Here is a 21,430-nt window from a genome sequence, read left to right as displayed (position 1 = left end):
CTCACACATTTAATCTATCCAGACACTTTCATTTATTTATTATTTTTACAGGATGAGATATCATCCAGACACAGGCTGCGACGGGTTTATCTAATAAATGGTTTTGCGGGTGGTCATGAAAAATATACACAACAAAAAAAATGTAGTCAGCCAGCGGAGTAAGAAAAATAAACAAATTAAGTTTTGCTACATTATTAAGTGTTTCTTTTTAAGTTTATCTGGTAACACTTTACAATAAGGTTCATTAGTTTACATTAGTTAATGTATTAACTAACATGAACAAAGCATGAACAATACATTTATTACAGTATTTATTATTCTTTGTTTATGTTAGTTAATAGAAATACAGCTTTTAATTGTTTGTTCATGTTAGTTCACAGTGCATTAACTAACTTTAACAAGATTTTAATAAAGTATTAGTAATTGTTGAAATTAACATTAACCAAGATTAATAAATGCTGTATAAGTGCAGTTCATTATTATGTTGCGTTTACACCAGCCGCGGGAGAGGCAGCAAAAACATGCTATTCGCGCGTAGTTGGACGCTTGAACATTTGAGTTTACTCGCTTCATTCACGTGTGATAGCCGCGCGTGAAATTCTAGTCATTCACATGGAAATTTGCGTCATGGGAGGGGCTTCTGCGGCTCTGCTGAGACTCCGCTCGCTTCCTGTAATCACTTCACTACTACAGCAAGGTCCTGATTGGTTAACGCAGCACAGAAATCCACAGATTTTTCAACTTACAAGTTTTCCGCGGCAACGCTCAATTCCGCGCCATTCGCACTGCGCCTACAGCACAGCAGGATGTTTAATCGCGTCTTTGCATTGACTTAACATGTAAATCACCCACGCTTGCCGCCTCTACCGCTGCTGGTGTAAACGCAGCATTAGTTCGACTAATGTAGTTAACTAATAAACCTTATTGTAAACTGTTACCGTTTATTTTTTTCTTACCGCATTGGGAGATTTTTGTTTTGACTTTACGCATAAAAAATTTATCTTGATATATTTTTTCAGATAAGAGGACTTTTTCATATTTGTTCAACAACGCAGCTTGATCTCAAGAAAATGATTGAAAATGAAATTTATACAAATTTTTACAAAAACATGATTATTTTAAAAAAGCCCCATCCATAAACCCAACCACACTGCAAAAATGACTTTCAAGAAACATTTTACTTACTTTTTTTGTCTTGTTTTCAGTAAAAATATCTACATTTTTAAAAGTATTAATTATTATTAATACGTCTAGTTTTTAGACCAAAAATATCACATTTGGGTGATTTTGTGCATAAAACAAGCAAAAAATCTGCCAATGGGGTAAGCAAATTTTTTTATTTACATAGCAAAAAACGATTTTCATGAAAAAAATCTTAATATTTTTGTCTTGTTTTTAGTAAAAAAAAATCTAAAAATTCTTAAATTAAGATGCTTTTTCTTGATTAGCAAAACGACCCAAGAAAATAAATCTAGTTTTCAGACAAAAAATATGGAATTTAAGTGATTTTGTGCATAAAACAAGTAAAAAAATCTGCCAATGGGGTAAGCAAAAAGTTTTGAACATTTTTCTTAAACACTAAATTCAAGAAAAATTCAAGAAAAAATTGCAGATTTTTTTGGCTTGTTTTATGCACAAAATCACTTAAATTTTGTATTTTTGGTCGTTTGCCTATCGAGAGAAAGCATCTTAGTTTAGGAATTTTTTTATATTTTTACTGTAATAGACAAAAATACTAAGAAAAATATGTATTGAAAATCATTTTTTGCACTGTAGTGTTTAAAAAAAATGTTTTATGCAGAAAATCACTTAAATTTGATATTTTTGGTCTAAAAACTAGACTTATTTTCTTGGGTCGTTTTTCTCATCAAGAAAAAGCTTCTTAATTTAAGAATTTTAAAATATTTTTACTGTAAACGAGACAAAAATACTAAGAAAAATATGTATTGAAAATAATTTTTTACACTGTCGTGTTTAAAAAAAATGTTTTATGCAGAAAATCACTTAAATTTGATATTTTTGGTCTAAAAACTAGACTTATTTTCTTGGGTCGTGTTTCTCATCAAGAAAAAGCATCTCAATTTAAGAATTTTTAGATATTTTTACTGAAAACAAGACAAGGATGCTAAGTAGAATTTTTCTTGAAAGTCATTTTTTGCAGTGCATTACTTGGGCGAAAACTAAAGTATGGAAATGAGATCTGAATTAGCCACCTTGTTAAACTTCACATAAGATTATGTTGAACATCGGCCTCAGATAACCTTCTGCTCTTTGCTTCTTCCATCACACAAATCCATTTTTCGAATCATCTCATAAACATTTTCAAGCCTGTGGCACCGCATTGTTTATTTGACTCAAGTGAGATTCGAGCATCCACTGACGTTTGATAAACACACGGCCAGATATGTTTCTCTCTCATCGTCCCTCTGTATTTTTTCGCAGGTGTTTATTGCGCAGACCGTGTTGTCAGGCAGCAAGCTCGAAGTTCCCTACCTTCTTCTCTGGATTCGTTTTGCGACATTGAACCAGGTCTTGGATCCCTGGGTCTACATCTTATTCCGACGTTCCGTACTGAAACGCATCTACCCCAGGATGGATTGGTCCCGCGGCTCCATCATCAGCCTGTACCCGTCATTTTCCACCTCTATCCGCAAGCTCACGCGCGGCTCCCTGGGAGGAACGCTCGGACAATTGGAAAATCCAGACGGGGCCAAACCAGATGATCCTTTGTCAGAACAGAACACGTCGGTCTCCTCCGAATCCCTTAAAAATTAGGACGCAAGTCTGGCTTGCCCTTCTCTACATTAGCAATGCAAAGGTCATATATGATAAAAGAAAAAAGTATTGATTGAATGCACCGCAATGCGTAAATGTAAACAAAATGATGGAAAGCATGAGTAGCTTACTAGAAATGTTTATTTTGTAGCTTTGTCCTGATCTCTAAGTAAACACATTCACACCGAAGTGTGCAGAAATCATATGTTCTTGTGGATCAGATGTTCTTCATCATGTGTCACTTTATGGTCCACCACGTTTGTCTGGAGTCATTTTTAAGTGGACTCGTCTGACAGATACGTACAGATGCCATTATAGGAGTTTCGCAGACTTGGATGATTTCAGGAATTCTGGCCTGTTTCCCGGACATATACACTCCTTTCACTTACTGATAAAACTTTGAGGACCACACAGTTTGTTAAAATGACATTTAAGCACAATTCACAATTCTGCATGTAAATGTGAAAAGAGAAACACGCGCTCGCTTTCTTAATGGAACATTTTTTTATATTTTCTGGATTTTGGATGCTGTTTAATGTAAGAATTATATTGGTAGTCGTCACGGCTTTAATACGTCTCTGTTGGATGGCCAGTCAACAATAGGCCCCGTTCCATATGTGTACGAAAATGTGATGATTGACACGTAACCATAGCAACATTTGGCCGTCTTGAGGGGTTATCATTCACAGCTTTGACTAAAATAATATTACAGCATTATGTTTTGCAATTAATCTTCTTTTTGGCATTGTGTGTTGTACGCATTTGTGAGGGTGCTTCTCTCATCACTGTCTTGCAGTGTTGCCAGGTCCTCGTCTTTTTTGTACTTGCATACTGTTGTGGCGCTTTTAACCATTTATGGCTTTTGGCTCATGAAGCAATCAAGTTGTTAATAATGTAAAAAGCTGCCGGTCTCAATATTTTGATCTTTAAGGTAAAGCATTTGGATTTATTTCCGTTAATTATTGGATTTATGTTGTTTTTGTGCAAGATCTGGCAATACTATTCAGCAAACGCCTCTGTCATTTTCTGCACCATGTATACAGAAGACTTTTCCCCTTCTAGGCATTTTTTTCATGATGCACATTAAATTATTTCGTCAACAACTAGTTGTTAAGTTCGGTTATGTACACACTATGCAGAGTTTCTGTAAATGCGGTTGCCAGTCCTGTAAATTTCTGGCCTGTGCATGTATGCTTCAAAATATGACTGTGTTACTTAGTATTTTTGTCTTGTTTTGAGTACAAATATCTTAAAATTCTTAAATCAAGATGTATTGTCTTGATTAAAAAAATACCTAAGAAAAAAATAAGTAGATTTTTAGATAAAAATATACAATTTAAGTGAATTTGTGCTTAAAACAAGCAAAAAAAAAATGATTGAATTAAGTGTTAAGTGAATTAAGAAAAAAGTTTTTCTTCTTTCCCCATTGGCAATTTTTTTTTTTTTTTTTTGCTTGTTTTAAGCACAAATTCAGTTATTTTGTTATGTTATTTGTGTAAAAACTAGACTTAGATTTTTAAAAATAAAGATGCTTGATGAACAAACCGACCCAAGAAAATGTGATTTTGTGCATAAAACAAGCAAAAACGGGGTAAGCAAAAAAATCTTGAAAATTTTTCTTAAACACTAAACTCAAGAAAAATTAGCTTACCCCATTGGCAGATTTTTTGCTTGTTTTATGCACAAAATCACTTACATTTTATATTTTTGGTCTAAAAACTAGATTTTATTTTCTTGGGTCGTTTTGCTCATCAAGAAAAAGCATCTAATTTAAGAAGTTTTAAATATTTTACTGAAAACAAGACAACAATATTACGATTTCTTTTTCTTGAAAATAATTTTTTGCAGTGTAAAAGGTAAAGTGACAACCGAATTTAAATGCAGTGTGTACGAGGCCATATATATTCATGTCGATAAATTCAAATCGCACTGAAAACTTTACACTTTAAGCTAAATTTGGACATACAGGAGATGAACATCATTGTGTGTTTAATGAAATAATGGGAGTTGTGCTTTCTGTGTGGTCTCAAAATGCTTCCTTGTCATGTTAATTTCCTGTAATATATTTATGTCATTGTGTTTCCTCGGTGTGTCAGCCAACATGTTGCATCAGAGTCATTATTTAACCCAGTTTTGTTTCATTTGCATTGACCCATCAGAATTGTGCATAACAGGATGAAATTTCAGATAATAGAAAACATAAGTCCAATAAGTACAAGACGTGCGATATGTAACAGCTTTTTTTATTTGTACATACATTAAAATGTCACATCAGATCATCTTAAAAGTAAAACATGTAAATGTGAAACAAGAAATGTACTACGCAGTGCTACTGTATGTCCACTTCTTTTTTTAAGGTTTATAAGCATTACAAGTATTCACATGTGTCCGGATTTGATGATTTATATTTACACAAATCGTTTATGTCACAAGAACTATCATTAATCTTAAAGATCATTCATTTTGTATTGCTTGCAACATCTGTATGTATCTATTCATGAAACAAAATTTCTTTTAAAAGCAAAGACAACTAATGTATAACCTACAGCCCTACTATATAGTCAAAAACATTGTAATACTTCAAGTCAAATTTGTTGTGATAAACACATACATGATTAAAGGTTTAAACGTAAGAAAATGTGCAGGACCGTTTGATCTGAAGCGTTCAGCCGGAATACCTTGACATTTTCCATTCCTCAGGATCAGTACGGGAATCGGGAGGTTTGTGTATGAAGATAGTCGACAGAGGTCACAAATCATCCGTAACGATCAGATACACTGAGAAACAGACAAGAAACATGTGCTTCTGTGAGATATCAGGAGGTCATGAACCACAGACCCAAATCTTCAAACGCTTCTGACGGTTCAGCGTCATGTCACAATATACTGTACTGTAAGTGTTTCTTTGTTTCTGTGAAGAACCAATACTCAATAATAAAGACCTTATGGGATAAGCTTTGTGTGTTTGTAAATAATATATGTAATTTAAGTAAAAAATTTAATATTTAGACCAAATTATAAAAAGAAATATATGGGTGGTTTCCCAGTCAGGGCTTATCGTAGTCCAAGACTAAAATGCATGTTTGAGCTGCTTTCATTTAAAAAATACCTTGTCCTGTTTAATTTTAACATATTTTGGCGACAGTGTTTTGTCTTAAGATGAACACCTTTGGGGTTTTGTAAGGTATGTTTGTTTTTTGATTTTCACAAAAGTTTCACAAAATGCCTTCCAGGAAAATTTTCTTGTAAAAATATATAAACATACAAATATAACAAATATAATATTACAACAAACATAACGTCCTATCTATATTTTTTCTCTGCTGTTAAACTCTTAAATACGGGTATTTGTCTTAAAAAATAAAATAATATCAAAAAGCTGAAATAATTGCATTTTTGTAAAATAATTTTGTTAGAGATCAGATTTTGTAAGATTATTAAAACATACACATAGTTTCAAATGAATTAATAATGTTTTGGCTTCAGTTTTTTTATAAATTGAGTAAGTGGATTATCTAGTGAATTATTGCAGTATTGCAGATGAACATAAAAGTTCATCAGGAACACATTTTTTATGCAAATGTTTTCTTTTAATTAACGAGATAACTCATCAATGGTGGAGAAAGAGTTATTAACGCCTAGTCTTCGATTGACATAAACCCTGTCTGGGAAACTGCCCCATAAAGTTTGGCTAGTGGTCCCCTACTTAAAGATCATCTGGGGCCTCATTTATAAAGTGTGCGTACGCACAGATTTGATCGTAAAGTGTGCATACGCAAAAATCCATGGCAAAGTCCATATTTATAAAAACTGTCTTTGACGTGGAAAAGTGCTTAGCGCCACGTCAGGGTCTGAGCAGACATACGGGTTTAAAATTGGGTTTAAACATTGACAAGCGTTCTTTTTTATGTCTATGACATTAATTACGCATCGTTTAAAGGCGGAGATCTGAAACTGCTCGGCTGTGCACACAAGTTCAGTTCATTTGCGATTTATAGATTTAAAAAGGGTACGGGCGTTTTCTGCGCCGCGTACGTTCGGTTTATGAATCACACGTACGCATTTTTGATAAATGATCGTAAGATCAAATGTAGGATGTTTTTACGCAGCATTTTATAAATGAGGCCCCTGGACACCAAAATCCAGTGAGAATTACTAACATGATGTCGTGGCAATTCGTAAGTATTTTACGAGATACTATGCTAATTTGAATGACTTCAAAAAATATTTGTACGTTTTACGATCGGCTTGACCCCTTGAAATCACTGAGAGCTGTATTGTGACGTATTTCCAAGTGAAACAGAATATCACACGAAGTAATTAGTGAGCGAAGTAATTAGTGAGCACGTCTTATGTTTTTCACTGTGAATTGATTGGACATAGAAAAGTAGGCGTTTCATTCAGAAATGTAACTCACAGCAGATTGACAGTTGGAAGGGGCGGGGTTAAGGGATGTTCCGCCCAAGCTGTCTAGCTGACATCATAAGAGAATGATCACCACAAGAGCGTGGAAGTTTATTTTTTTATTAGAGTTTATGATGGTGAAATGATGACTTGAACAGATAAATGATGAACACGGCAATATTTCATTAAAAATAAGGTTAACACTTTACTTGAATGTGTGTTTATAAGACTGACATGACACCTTTATAATCATGACATGAACATGAAGGAGATTTTATGCACTTTTAAGACAACTGTCATTAAGTGTCATTTGTTTAATTATGTCATTTTTGATGCAAAGATGACATTGTTGGAGATGTCTTTGTTATGACAACTTGACATAAACCCATACATCATAACTTGTCATAAATCTGTCACAGAACCATGACATAGCAGAATAATGATCAAACTTAAGAAACAACCTAGCTTTATGGGATAACATTACATTAAACTGTCATTTAAATGTCATTAAGTGTTAACACTATGTGAAGTAATTTAAATAATTTAACAAAATGCAACAGACACGTCAAAAGATTATACTTAACTTTATGTATGTGCACAATACATAAAAAACTAACAAAACATTTCATTGATTTAATTAATAAATTTAATGTGATAAAAAGTTTTTGCAGTGATATGGACCCAACACTGCATGGCTTAACCATTTTTGTACTGATTTAATTAAATTTTAGATGAATCAGTCTCCAAATGCAATAAAATATAATTGTATCAATTTTAATTATTATTATTATTATTATTATTAAATTATTTATTTTATTTGTTAAACACATGGAGGGAACTTAAAAAACATAAGAACTAAATAATATTAATGGCATTGACATTTTAATGGCAAATTATATTTGTATCACTGTAGTTGAGGTCAAGAAGAAAAATATTCATGATTTTGTTATAAAACTATTTCACAGAATATTAACACTTATTGACATTTTAATGGCAAATTATATTTGTATCACTGTAGTTGAGGTCAAGAAAAATATTTATGACGCGTTATGAAACTTTTTGACGGAATATTAATACTTAAATGACATTTTAATGCCAAATTATATTTGTATCACTGTAGTTGAGGTCAAGAAAAATATTTATGATGCTGTTTTGAAACTTTTTGACGGAATAATAATACTTAATGACATTTTAATGTCAAATTATATTTGTACCACTGTAGTTGAGGTCAAGAAAAATATTTATGACCCGTTATGAAACTTTTTGACAGAATATTAATGCTTAATGACATTTTAATGACAAATTATATTTGTACCACTGTAGTTGAGGACAAGAAAAATATTTATGATGCTGTTTTGAAACTTTTTGACAGAATATTAACACTTAATGACATTTTAATGACAAATTATATTTGTACCACTGTAGTTGAGGTCAAGAAAAATATTTATGATGTTGTTATAAAACTATTTGACAGAGTATTAATACTTTATCGCATTTTAATTACAAAATATATGTGTACCACTGTAGTTGAGGTCAAGAAAAATATTTATGATGCTGTTATAAAACTATATGAGAGAATATTAACACTTAATGACATTTTAATGACAAATTATATTTGTACCATTGTAGTTGAGGTCAAGAAAAATATCCATGACGTTGTTATAAAACTATTTGACAGAGTATTAACACTTAATGACATTTTAATGACAAATTATATTTGTACTGCTGTAGTTGAGGTCAAGAAAAATAGTTATGACGCGTTATGAAACTTTTTGACGGAATATTAATACTTTATGACATTTTAATGGCAAATTATATTTGTACCACTGTAGTTGAGGTCAAGAAAAATATTTATGATGTTGTTATAAAACTATTTGACAGAGTATTAACACTTAATGACATTTTAATGGCAAATTATATTTGTACCGCTGTAGTTGAGGTCAAGAAAAATATTTATGACGTAAAAAGCGGTCAGTTATGTTGTTTTGGTAATGCCAAGTTGTTATGACAAGTTAAAATGTATTGGTTAATGTCAAGTTGTCATAACAAAGACTTCTCAAACAATGTCATCTTTGCAAGTGTTACCAAAATAAGAACTGTCAAGTTTTGATTTCATGGGGCCTTTTACCTCTAAATCCGTCCGTTCTTAACGTCTCCAAGAGCGCCCCAAACTTCAAACAGAAAGACGTCGGGAAAGCCGAAGTCTCCCAGAACGGAGTCGAGCGCCTCTGCAAAATCGTCCGGGTTGTTTTTGTCCCTTCCAGCTTCCACTATGGTGGTCGCTGTTGAACAATGCACAACATGACATGGGAAAAATGGAATGAAGTCTGGCTTAAGTAAACTACTTTGAAATACTTTGTTGCTATATTTCTGCTTTTCCTAACATAAACTTTCCATCATTTGGTTTGTTTTATGAAAGAATTCTTGTAGGGGAAAATGTCAAATCTCACCGAGCTCCTGGTCCCGGATTCCCATGTAGCTCTCCAAAAGCTCATCCACCTTCCTGATGGCCTTGTCTTCAAACTCGTTGGGCTGGTAAGAAATGAATGGTTTTTGAGTTCAACTAGAACAGAACTGTATTGAAAGTATAACCCAGCAAGCAATTTTACGTTTAAAAGACATCCTAGACGTCTAGGCTTAAATAAATAAAAAACCAAACACTTGTAATCACTGTTGCTTACATGATATTAGTTATAGTTATTTAGGCAAAAATGACATGTAACCAAAATCAAGTTTATTTTATAAAGAAGTGAGTTCGCATAGCCAGACTACATCAGGTCTATAGTTGACCTAGATAATAAAACGACGGCTATTGTTTGCGTAGAAGTTTCTCACACCCTGAACTCACCATTTCCTGAAGCGTCGCTGCTCCTTTGGATCGTAGCCGAAGGGTCTCCTTCCCGCTCACCATTTTGCCCTCACTGGACTTGGGCGCTCTCGTTCTCTGGCCTATCATGTCTAATCGAGACAGAATGTTCAATAGAAGCACTTAAGTTTATGAGTAAACAATGTCAGACGGACCTACTGATTGCCATCTGGCTTGCGTGTTTACGTGGCTGAAACAGGAAAACAGATAAAATCACCAATAGCAAATGATGAAAACAAATTCCAATGCATCTCAGTCTCGCCTAAAGTTTCCTGTTTGTGGCTGAAACCTTACCGCATCTTCTCGTGTGTGTGATGGTAAATTCATGCATTGTAACAGAGATCTATAAAGAAAAATGATTGGATATTATTTAGACACATCAATGCGACGTAATGACGCATGGCTGTATTGCACGCAGACGAGAGAAATGAGATTCCTTCAAGTGAATCACTGTGTTTGTGTCTCTACATAGCATCTGAGATCTGTTAAATCAGAAATGTTACATTAATTTTGCTTTTTACAGATTTTGATCGTGCTTTTGTTACATTTTGTATAAATTGCTTATCATATTAAGTGTTTGAATTCTTGTGGTACTGCACAGACAGATTGCTCTTGATGTCACCACAGTCTGAAAATTACCCGAATAACTTTTAACTGAACCTGACGTGCATAATTTTTTTTAAAGAAAGACCCAACACGAGATAAACAACATTTTTATAAAGATAAAAGTGCCCTGACATGGTGCTAAGGACATTTCCATGTCAAAGACATTTTTATGGACTTGGATTTTTTCGTACGCACACTTTACGATCAAGTTTGTGCGTATGCACACTTTATAAATTAGTTCAATAATCTTATTGCTGGAAAATCAATTAAATCACAAGTGATTGAACTAAACTGAACTACAAAATTGGTAACAAACTGTGTTCCTGTCAGCCCAGTCACACGAAATTACGTACCTATAGTCACATATATTTTTTATTTTTTTTCATGATACCGTCACGAATTTAATTTTTTTCATGATGCCGTCACAAATTTTATTTTTTTCGTGATCGTACCACGAATTTCTCTATGTGTCATTGTCACGTATTGGTTACTTAACTGTTTTGTCCTATTTTCTTACCATTGTCGCTTCGGTTTAGGGTTAGATTTAAATAAAATGACACCATTACCCAAACCCAACTCTAACCCTAACGCCAGGCGACAATGTTTTAAAATTTAGAAAATATAAAAAAATTAATCTGAAAAAATAGTATAAACCAACAAACACCAAATCTAACCCTAAAACGAAGCGACAATGGTTTGAAAATACGAAAAAGCAGTTGAGTAACCAATACGTGACCATTATAAACAGAAATTCATGATACAATCACAAAAAATACGGAAATTTGTGAAAGTATCACAAAAAAGAATAAAAATATTACGTGTCTATAGGTACATAATTTTGTGAGACTGGGTAGGTTCCTGTAGCCCATGGTTTTCAAACTTTTTTGTCAGCCGAACCCCCTTTACCTAATTTTTTTATTAAAGTACCCGCCGAGATTTTACGTAAATATTTGAATAATTTAAAAGCACATTTGCATATTTAATTTTTATGATTTTAGTTTTTATATAGTATTTTACATAGGTATTGTTATTTTTACCTTCATCTGGTAATTTTTTGTCAACATGATCTCACGGCAAGTTGTGTTATAGTCACAAAATGTTTCACTAATTCATTGGTGTCCATGGCAAAAAATGCAGCTCCTTCTCGTGTCCCGAACACAAACGTCTCTTTCGTGTCACTCAGCACAAATCTTTATAAATAGTTTTTTGTGTAAGTGGCAGTGCTTGTTTCATGTCATTTTATGTATTCTCGTTTTTTTTCTATTTTTAAATCATTGTCGCTTGAGGTTGAGAATGATTCTGATCCCAACCCCAAGCAACAATGGTTAGAAAATAGGAAAAAACTATGAGAAAACAATACATAAAATTACACGAAAAACTATTTGAAGAAATTTGTGCGAGTGACATGAAAAAGCTGAATTTTGTGCCATGGACTCGAACAAATTAATAAAAATTTTCATGACTATAACACGACTTTTCGTGAGATCAGTCTGTTTTTGTAATATTGTGCAATGTTCACATGACATGCAGATTAAACAAAAAAAACTATTTTTTTGTATATTTAACTTTTATGATTTTTCAGTTTTTATCAGTAGTATTTTACATAGATATTGTTATTATTACCTTCATCTGGTAATTTTTTGTCAACATGATCTCACGGCAAGTCGTGTTATAGTCACGAAAAATGTTATTAATTTATTCGTGTCCATAACACGAAATTCAGCTTTTTTGTGTCTTGAGCACTCAGCACGAATTTCTATAAATAGTTTTTCGTGTCCGTGGCAGGACTTTTTTCTGGTTATTTTATATATTCTAATTTTTTCCCTATTTTTAAATAATTGTCGCTTGAGGTGGGGTTAGATTTGGGGTTTGGATTAGGATGTCTAAAAATGTAACAGAAAGTGATTCTAACCCCAACCCGAAGCGACAATGGCAAGAAAGTAGGAAAAATCTATGAGAGAACAATACATAAAATTACACGAAACAGAAAGTCGTGCCTCCGACATGAAAAACTATTGATAGAAATTTGTGAGAATGACATGAAAAAGACATTTGTGCCCAAGGCACGAAAAAAGCTGAATTTCGTGTCATAGATACAAAAAACTATTTATAGAAATTTGTGAGAATGACATGAAAAAGACATTTGTGCCCAAGGCACGAAAAAAGCTGAATTTCGTGTCATAGATACAAAAAACTATTTATAGAAATTTGTGTGAGTTACACAAAAAAAACCATTCGTGCTCAAGGCACGAAAAAAGCTGAATTTCGTGTCATAGATACAAAAAACTATTGATAGAAATTTGTGTGAGTTACACAAAAAAAACCATTCGTGCTCAAGGCATGAAAAAAGCTGAATTTCGTGTCATAGATACAAAAACGATTTATAGAAATTTATGCGAGGTGACACGAAAAAGACATTTGTGCTCATGGCTCATGAAATAAAGCTGAATTTCGTGTCATAGATACAAAAAACGATTTATAGAAATTTGTGCGAGTTACACAAAAAAGACATTCGTGCTCAAGGCACAAAAAAGCTGAATTTCGTGTCATAGATACAAAAAATGATTTATAGAAATTTGTGCAAGTTACACGAAAAAGACATTCGTGCTCAAGGCATGAAAAAAAGCTGAATTTCGTGTCATAGATACAAAAAAATTATTTATAGAAATTTATGTGAGTTACACCAAAAAACATTTGGGCTCAAGGCATGAAAAAAGCTGAATTTCGTGCCATGGACACAAATAAATTAATCAAATTTTTCATGACTATAACACGACTTTCCGTGAGACCAGTTTGTTTTTTGTAATGTTGTGCAATGATCACATGACATGCAGATTAAACAAATAAAATATCTCTTTCGTTAGTAAAAATCTAATTTTCTAGTAAATGTTTTGTTTAATTTTTTTTTATTTTAAAATCATTAGTTTGCATCTTATAATTAATAAGTTAATAAATATTTTTCATCAACTCATAAACCCCCTGCAATTCCATCGTGAACCACTAGGTGTTCACAAACCCCATTTTAGCTGTAGCTCAACTGTTAGCGCATTGTGTTAGCAACACACTGTAAGTTTGAATTTACATACAGATTCATATTGAATACACTTTGATAAAAGCGTCTGCCAAATGCATAAATGTCATGTAAATTCGAGATCCCAACCCTGCCGCATAATATCATCAAATTAGCCAGCAGACAAATTTTGGTGTCAGCCATTTTCCTCCATATGGCTTTGATCTTGTATGCGCAAACACAGTGGGAGAATTCAGTGTGCATTCGAGAGTATAATTAGCCGCGTTTCTCACACAAAAGCTAATCCATCATCCTAAAACATCCAATTAGCTAATGCTATAATGATAATCAAAGACCTTTCAATTATTAACAGCAGTAATTTGCTGTCACAGAAAGCACCGACTACTACGCTCATTGCAGCCTGAGAGTATTAAGGCTAATTCTGTATTTGATTACGCTACCGAGCGTGACGGGACGTTCGCACAATAGACCGAGAGAGAGAGAGAGATGGAGATTAGTGTTTGTTTTTCTAGCACAGGGACCTGTGGGAGGAAAGCAGTCATCTAATTATTAGTATTTAACACTTTGAGTCTGTAATTATGGCAGAGGACCTGTGTGCAAGCAAAGCAATTACAAACTAATTTATGAAGGCCCTGTAGTTCATGTAGTTTCAAATATGGGTATGCACGGAGATTAAACAGAGCCCACCTGCAGGATTCATTTGCGTACGGTCAAATATGGCCAACATTGGTTTTGCATTATTGCTGTAAAGTTTGTTGAAAATGAAACGTGATCCTGTTTGTGAAATCCAAAGATTCGGAGCACACTCCCTGACTTTGGGTTACGTGATAGGATATCATCTGGGTTTAATGTAAGGTTTATTATTTTTAAAACAAAGGGAATATTAAAAAATAATCACGTGTTTTAAGGCTACAGGATATTAACATCCTGTCTACAAAGAGGTTTTCATTGTAATGGTAAGAGGGGAAATTCAGCACCTCATTTAATCATCTGAAAACATTTCCTTTATAAAATTGGTGTATTTTCCGTTTTTCCTTCACATTTCCTAATCTGTACTGTAAGGTCATTGCAATGTAAAATTTGACTCTGGTATTACAGAGCAGGGGTTTATGATGCCAAGGCCTTCCAAATATATACACACTCACCTAAAGGATTATTAGGAACACCATACTAATACTGTGTTTGACCCCCTTTCGCCTTCAGAACTGCCTTAATTCTACGTGGCATTGATTCAACAAGTCACTGAATGTATTCTTTAGAAATGTTGGCCCATATTGATAGGATAGCATCTTGCAGTTGATGGAGATTTGTGGGATTCACATCCAGGACACGAAGCTCCCGTTCCACCACATCCCAAAGATGCTCTATTGGGTTGAGATCTGGTGACTGTGGGGGAGATTTTAGTACAGTGAACTCACTGTAATGTTCACGAAACCAATTTGAAATGATTTGGGCTTTGTGACATGATGCTTATCCTGCTGGAAGTAGCCATTAGAGGATCATAAAGGGATGGACATGGTCAGAAACAATGCTCAGGTAGGCTCGTGCAAATTGTAGCCTCTTTTTCCTATTTGTAGTGGAGATGAGTGGTACCCGGTGGGGTCTTCTGCTGTTGTAGCCCATCTGCCTCAAGGTTGTGCGTGTTGTGGCTTTACAAATGCTTTGCTGCATACCTCGGTTGCAACAAGTGGTTATTTCAGTCAAAGTTGCTCTTCTATCAGCTTGAATCAGTCGGCTCATTCTCCTCTGACCTCTAGCATCAACAAGGCATTTTCGCCCACATGACTGCCTCATACTGGATGTTTTTGCCTTTTCCACCATTCTTTGTAAACCCTAGAAAGGTTGTGTGTGAAATCCCAGTAACTGAGCAGATTGTGAAATACTCAGATTGGCCCGTCTGGCACCAACAACCATGCCACGCTCAAAATTGCTTAAATCACTTTTCTTTTCCATTCTGACATTCAGTTTGGAGTTCAGGAGATTGTCTTGACCAGGACCAAGCCCCTAAATGCATTGAAGCAACTGCCATGTGATTGGTTGATTAGATAATTGCATTAGGAAATTGAACAGGTGTTCCTAATAATCCTTTAGGTGAGTGAGTGTATATATATATGGGATATGTTTTACTTAATTCAAGAGCAGAATAGTTGTTTTAAGTGGAATCAAAATCTGTGACAACTAGCCCCGGTCTCTCCGCTATATTCCTTACAGAACAGCATTGAAATGGTCCCATATAGCTGGACTGTAGTTAAACCACTAAGTCATAAAGATATCAGTGATAAGCATACAACAATGAAACAACACGAGAAAACATATATCAGGATGAAAGCTTTTATGGATATTAATGGAAATCATTCCAGGATTTTCTATTTGATATCTCACTGTATCGTTTTATTAACTATGTCTCAATTTCCCTTTTAATGCTGAATTAACTCTGGATGTCAGTGAGGGTTAATATCTCATCTAGCAAATAACTGATTTGTAAAGAGAATACAGACTCAATAATGGGATAATAATAGGCTCAGTGGTTCTGCAATGTATACTGTTTATAAAAAAAATAAAACAATGTTGCTTGTTATACAAGCAGGAAACGACTAGATGTGTCAGATACCGTCCACTGTACTTTTAAATTGGGATGTGTTGTTACCCTGTTTGACCACATGATGGAGACTCTTCAATATAGAGTCCCTAATGCTGGTGTTAGAAACTCACCAAAGGCTTTTTTAGGCTCCACCAGACGCAGCGTGAATGGATTTCCTCTCGTCTGCTCCTTCAGCATTTTTGCAACTTCATAATGCCGACATCCCACAATGCTCTGGTCATTGACGGCCTCAATGTGATCGCCAACACACACCGATTTTATTCTGTCAATGGTGCTGCCTTCCTTTATCCTCTTGATAAACAAAGCATATAACAACATTAACACAACATAACATTTAATATGCCAAATGACAAATAACATTTGACATAACCTACAACAAAACAAATAGCACATAACATTTAACACAATTTATAACATTTAACATAACAAATAACACATAACATTACATTTAACACAATGTATTACATTTGACAGAACAAATCATCATATAAAATATAACATAGGCTAACATTTAACATAACATAACAAATAACACATAATATAACATTTGACATATTTGATGGGGTGTTCATAAGACTGACATGACACCTTCACAATCATGACATGACACGTGTCATAAACAAGAAGGAGATTTAATGTACGTTTATGACAAATGTCATTAGTGTCATTCGTTCAATAATGTTATTTTTTATGCAAAGATTACGTTTGAGATGCAACTTGACATTAACTAATACATCATAACTTGTCATGACAACTTGACATTACCAAGAAGACAACATAACTGACCACTTTTTACAAACGATACAAATTGAACTGTTCATTAAAATGTCATTAAGTGTTATAGTTTTATAAAAGCATCATGAATATATTTCAGTTCATGTTTTTTTTTTAAGTTTCATCCAGGTGTTAGAGAACCAATTATCGAATAATAATAATAATCAAAATTGATAAAATTGTTAGGGCTGGGCATAGATTAATCTAGATTAATCTCATACAAAATAAAAGTAATTTTTTGCATAATATATGAGTTTGTGATGTGTGTAAATATTATGTATATTTAAACACACACACACATACATATATATATATATAAGAAATGTTTTATTTAAATATTGTTTTTTATTTATATATAATATAAAAATATAAATAAATATATATACACATGTTAATGTTTCTTAAATACATACATGAATGTGTGTGTATTTATATATACATAAAAATTACACACAGCACAAACTCATATGTTATGTAAAAAAATACTTTTATTTTGTATGAGATTAATCTAGATTAATCTATGCCCAGCTCTAAAAATTATATTTTATTGCATTTGGAGAGCGATTCACCTAAAATTAAATTCAAACAGTACAATAATTTGTTAAGCTATGCGGTATTGGGTCCATATTGCTTGAAAAACGAATTAAATGAATTAAATATATATTAATATAATAATATATATTGTTTTTTCTTCTATGTCAGAAAATTATGTATTGTGCACATACATAAAGTTAATACGTCTTGATTTTTATTACAAAATTATATTTTTTTTATTTAAGTTAAGGTTGTCAAAATATTAAACTTGTTTCCTCATAAGTGTCGGGATAAGTATTGTAATCACAATGCAAAAAAATGACTTTCTTACTTAGTATTTAGTACAAATATCCAAAAATTCTCAAATCAAGATCCATTTTCTTGATGCACAAAATGACCCAATTTTTAGACAGAACACATCAAATTCAAGTGAATTTGTGCATAAAACAAGCAAAAAAATCTGCCAATGATATAAGCAAAATTTTCCTAATTTTTTTAAAATTAAGTGTTTAAGAAAAAAATATTTTTTTGCTTACCCCATTGGCAGATTTTTTGTTTGTTTTATGCACAAATTCACTTTAATTTGATATATTACTTATTTTCTTAGGTCATTTTGCTCATCAAGAAAATGCATCTCGATTTAAAACAATATACACTTCAAAAAAATGTCAAATATAAGTGATTTTGTGCATAAAACAAGCAAAAAAATCTGCCAATGGGGTAAGCAAAAAATCTTGACATTTTTTCTTAACCACTTAATTTAAAAAAAAATAAGAAAATTTTGCTTACCCCATTGGCAGATTTTTTGCTTGTTTTTTGCACAAAATCACTTAAATTTGATATTGTTGGTCTAAAAACTAGACTTATTTTCTTAGGTAATTTTGTTTATCAAGAAAATGCATCTTGATTTAAAAAATTATAGATATTTGTAATTAAAGCAAGACAAAAATACTAAGTAAGTAAGAAAGTGATTTTTTGCAGTGCACTACAAGTGTGGTGTTATATTGTGTTTACACTTACTTTAATGAAAGCATATCCCGCCCCATTGTCTGTGATGGTCAGGCCAAGTGCATCCTCTGTCTTAATGACCTCGACCTCTTTAGTTTCACCTCTCACGTGGGCAAATATGAAGTCATCCAGGCCTATCTGACCTCCTAAAAGCTTCTGCATGTCAACTTTATGGGAATTCAAGGTGCAGAAAAGGATCTTGGAAAACAGAAACAGACATTAATACTTATATTCATGTTAGTGACGTACAAAGAAAACGAAACCTTTTCCAGTGTTTTCCATAGTGAACCCAGTCACATACAGGACTGATACAGTAGAGGGCGCTGTTGAGTCTTATACATACATGTCACATACAGAGGTCGCTGTGGTGCAATATAAACTGATATCTTGGTTAATTATATACAATTTTACGATTGCTTTATTATTTATATAGGTGAAAACATAAAGCATATAGAGCTTTTGCCTGTTTTTTGAGAGTGTCGTTATGTTCATGCATGCTTATAAAACCTTATCAGCTCCTGACAATAAACTTTTGACTCATATGAAGCACCTACTGTAGATAGAGGTTTAATAAATCCTTGCGTGCTGGTGTCTCATATCCTTGAACTCTGAGTTAGTGGTGAAGGGGCTTGATAAAAAAGATCTTGAAGGACATCTTCTAGCCTTTGTGATTTTTACAGTGCACAAAAGTTATCAGTCTTGCAAGGTCTAATATACAAGGCCACAGCAATCATCCCTTATGGCCAAAACATTAATTTCTTTGGCCAAAAATATGTTTAAATATATGCTAAATACATTTTGTAGAAAGCAAAGCTTTTTGAAAATATATTTAGTTTTAACCTTCATATATAAACATATATTTTATTATTCAGATATGGCAAAAAAATATTTTTTCCTGACCAAAATATAAAAGTGTGTTTAAAATGTATAAAGTATAAGTATAACATGTATATAGTATGTATAAAATCTAAAATTTAAATATATTTTTACAGTTGAAGATATATTTGATTTTAATATATTTTTAAACCTGTTAGGTTTGTAACATACAAAGTTTTTCTTCCAATGCAACGTGAATATAAATACTTTAAAATACATAAATTTTTTAATACATTTCAAAACATAGAAAAATGGCTAAAAATATATTGGTGAAAAAATAGTTTCAAAATATATTTCAGTAAATTTATTTTGGCCATGGTTTGCATTATTTTTAGATATTGAAATATGCTTAATTTATATTTGAAAATATATTTTTTGCTTTATGGGATTGTAGGAGGCACTGCTCTAAAAAACTATTTTGTATTATTTGTTATTATTTTGTTTTAATCAAACAATTATAATTAATCATAAAATTACATTTACATTAAGACATTTGGCAGACTCTAAGATGAATTGCTTTATTACTTCCCATATATATTTCAAATATTTAATATTAATTAAAAATGAAAAAAATTATATAATTAATAAAGCAAATAAAGCATTTAAAATATATTTAACCCACTTTGCATCCAAGCAAATAAATTCACTTCATATTGGAAGAAAAAAAACATTTTCACTAAAAATATAATTATTTAAATTAACTTTATTGTTTATAAAAATGTATTTATAAAATATTTACAATATTAATATTATATATTTTTCCTGTATGGGATGTAAAATTAGAAATGTATGCTTGGCCCTGAAATATTTTCAAATAAAAAATATATTTTATTAAGCTTTACTTTCTACAAAAATGTATTTAGCATATATTTAAAACATACCTTTGGCCAGATAAACTTTTTTTTTCTGTATGCGTTTGCTTAGCACAAACACATTTGCTGAATGCATAAATGTAAATGTAAAAAATATTTATTTTAAATCTAATAGTTCATCATTTATACTGCTTTTAACAGGAATATAAGAAAGCATTCTGGCATTTTTGTGATTTGTATTATTTTGTTTGTTAGACCTAATAATTAAAATGGCTCGTATTTCCTCTTTTTTAGTGTTCACCCAAAAACCAAACATGAGATTCACTAAAGGATGACATATTTGATTAAACTTCACATTAAAATTAATTTCTTCAGGTATGCCTATACATTTCATCACTATGTGTTTTTCCTGGTATTCAAACTCTTGACCTTTGCACCTCCAACTTAATGTTCAACTAAGCTATATGAACAAGAATACACATACATCCATAATATACATCCAAAGTGAGGCCAGACGCCACAGCTCAGTTTCATTTAAAAATACAATATGGTGATATTGACTCGATCGCCGTACCTCAGATGCTGAGATGTTGAAGACCTCTGCAATTTTGGCGTATAGTTCCTTCACATTGGTGAACCCATGAATGCGGGCCGTCGGGCTCCCGTGAGCCAACTGCGTGTGAAACACCAACTTCGCTCTTGGACACGGAGGAGGCCCGGATGGCAGATCTTCCTGGGATAGCGGTGGCGCTGATGGGGCCACTCCCTGGTTCTCCTCATCTCCCACCGAACCTTTAGCGTCCCGTACATCCGGACTCATGGCCTCTCCGTTGGGCTCCCGGTCATACGTCGTCTTCTCGGACTCCTGCTGCATGTTGAAGACTGAGGCGTATGCGGGCGCCTGTAGTTCAGTCTGGCCAGTTAAATTAAAGATGAGGGTAGCCGAGCAACGCTGAACAGCTGAGCGATTTTGGGCGCTGCTTGGTGGAAACCCAAAACCACCTGAGCTGGAGATCTTATGGGTGACACTGGAGACCTGAACAGGGCTCTTCAAAGAACCGACACATCACACCGACCCGGCACCTGAAGTGAGGTGACAGAGTCGAGGACGTGTTGACCATCTGGCTACAGAACTGGCAGAT

General features: G+C 33.1%; 2 protein-coding genes across 3 annotated transcripts in view; one reads left to right on the top strand and one right to left on the bottom strand.

The window, feature by feature from the left end:
• Positions 1–5,730, top strand: part of tbxa2r (thromboxane A2 receptor) — a 15,352-nt gene extending 9,622 nt beyond the window's left edge. Inside the window, exon 3 of one of the 2 annotated variants that reach the window (XM_055217936.2) lies at positions 2,443–5,730. In XM_055217936.2, the coding sequence (XP_055073911.2) occupies positions 2,443–2,775 (333 nt within the window). In that variant the 3' untranslated portion in view covers positions 2,776–5,730. The remainder of the gene's footprint in view (positions 1–2,442) is intronic. The other variant, XM_055217937.2, reaches the window with a different exon arrangement.
• gipc3 (GIPC PDZ domain containing family, member 3) lies at positions 5,005–21,430 on the bottom strand. The gene is made up of 7 exons (XM_055217935.2): positions 20,863–21,430; positions 18,613–18,798; positions 16,395–16,575; positions 10,028–10,137; positions 9,630–9,711; positions 9,308–9,461; positions 5,005–5,553 (listed from the first exon to the last, which is right to left on the bottom strand). The coding sequence occupies exons 1-6, from the start codon at positions 21,160–21,162 to the stop codon at positions 9,310–9,312; spliced, it is 1,011 nt and encodes a 336-aa protein (XP_055073910.1). The 5' UTR covers positions 21,163–21,430; the 3' UTR covers positions 5,005–5,553; positions 9,308–9,309.

The sequence above is a fragment of the Misgurnus anguillicaudatus genome, chromosome 23 (assembly GCF_027580225.2).
Source record: "Misgurnus anguillicaudatus chromosome 23, ASM2758022v2, whole genome shotgun sequence".
Taxonomy (NCBI): Eukaryota; Metazoa; Chordata; class Actinopteri; order Cypriniformes; family Cobitidae; genus Misgurnus; species Misgurnus anguillicaudatus.
Note: the sequence above shows the minus strand (reverse complement) of the source record. Positions and strands in the feature narration are given on the sequence as shown.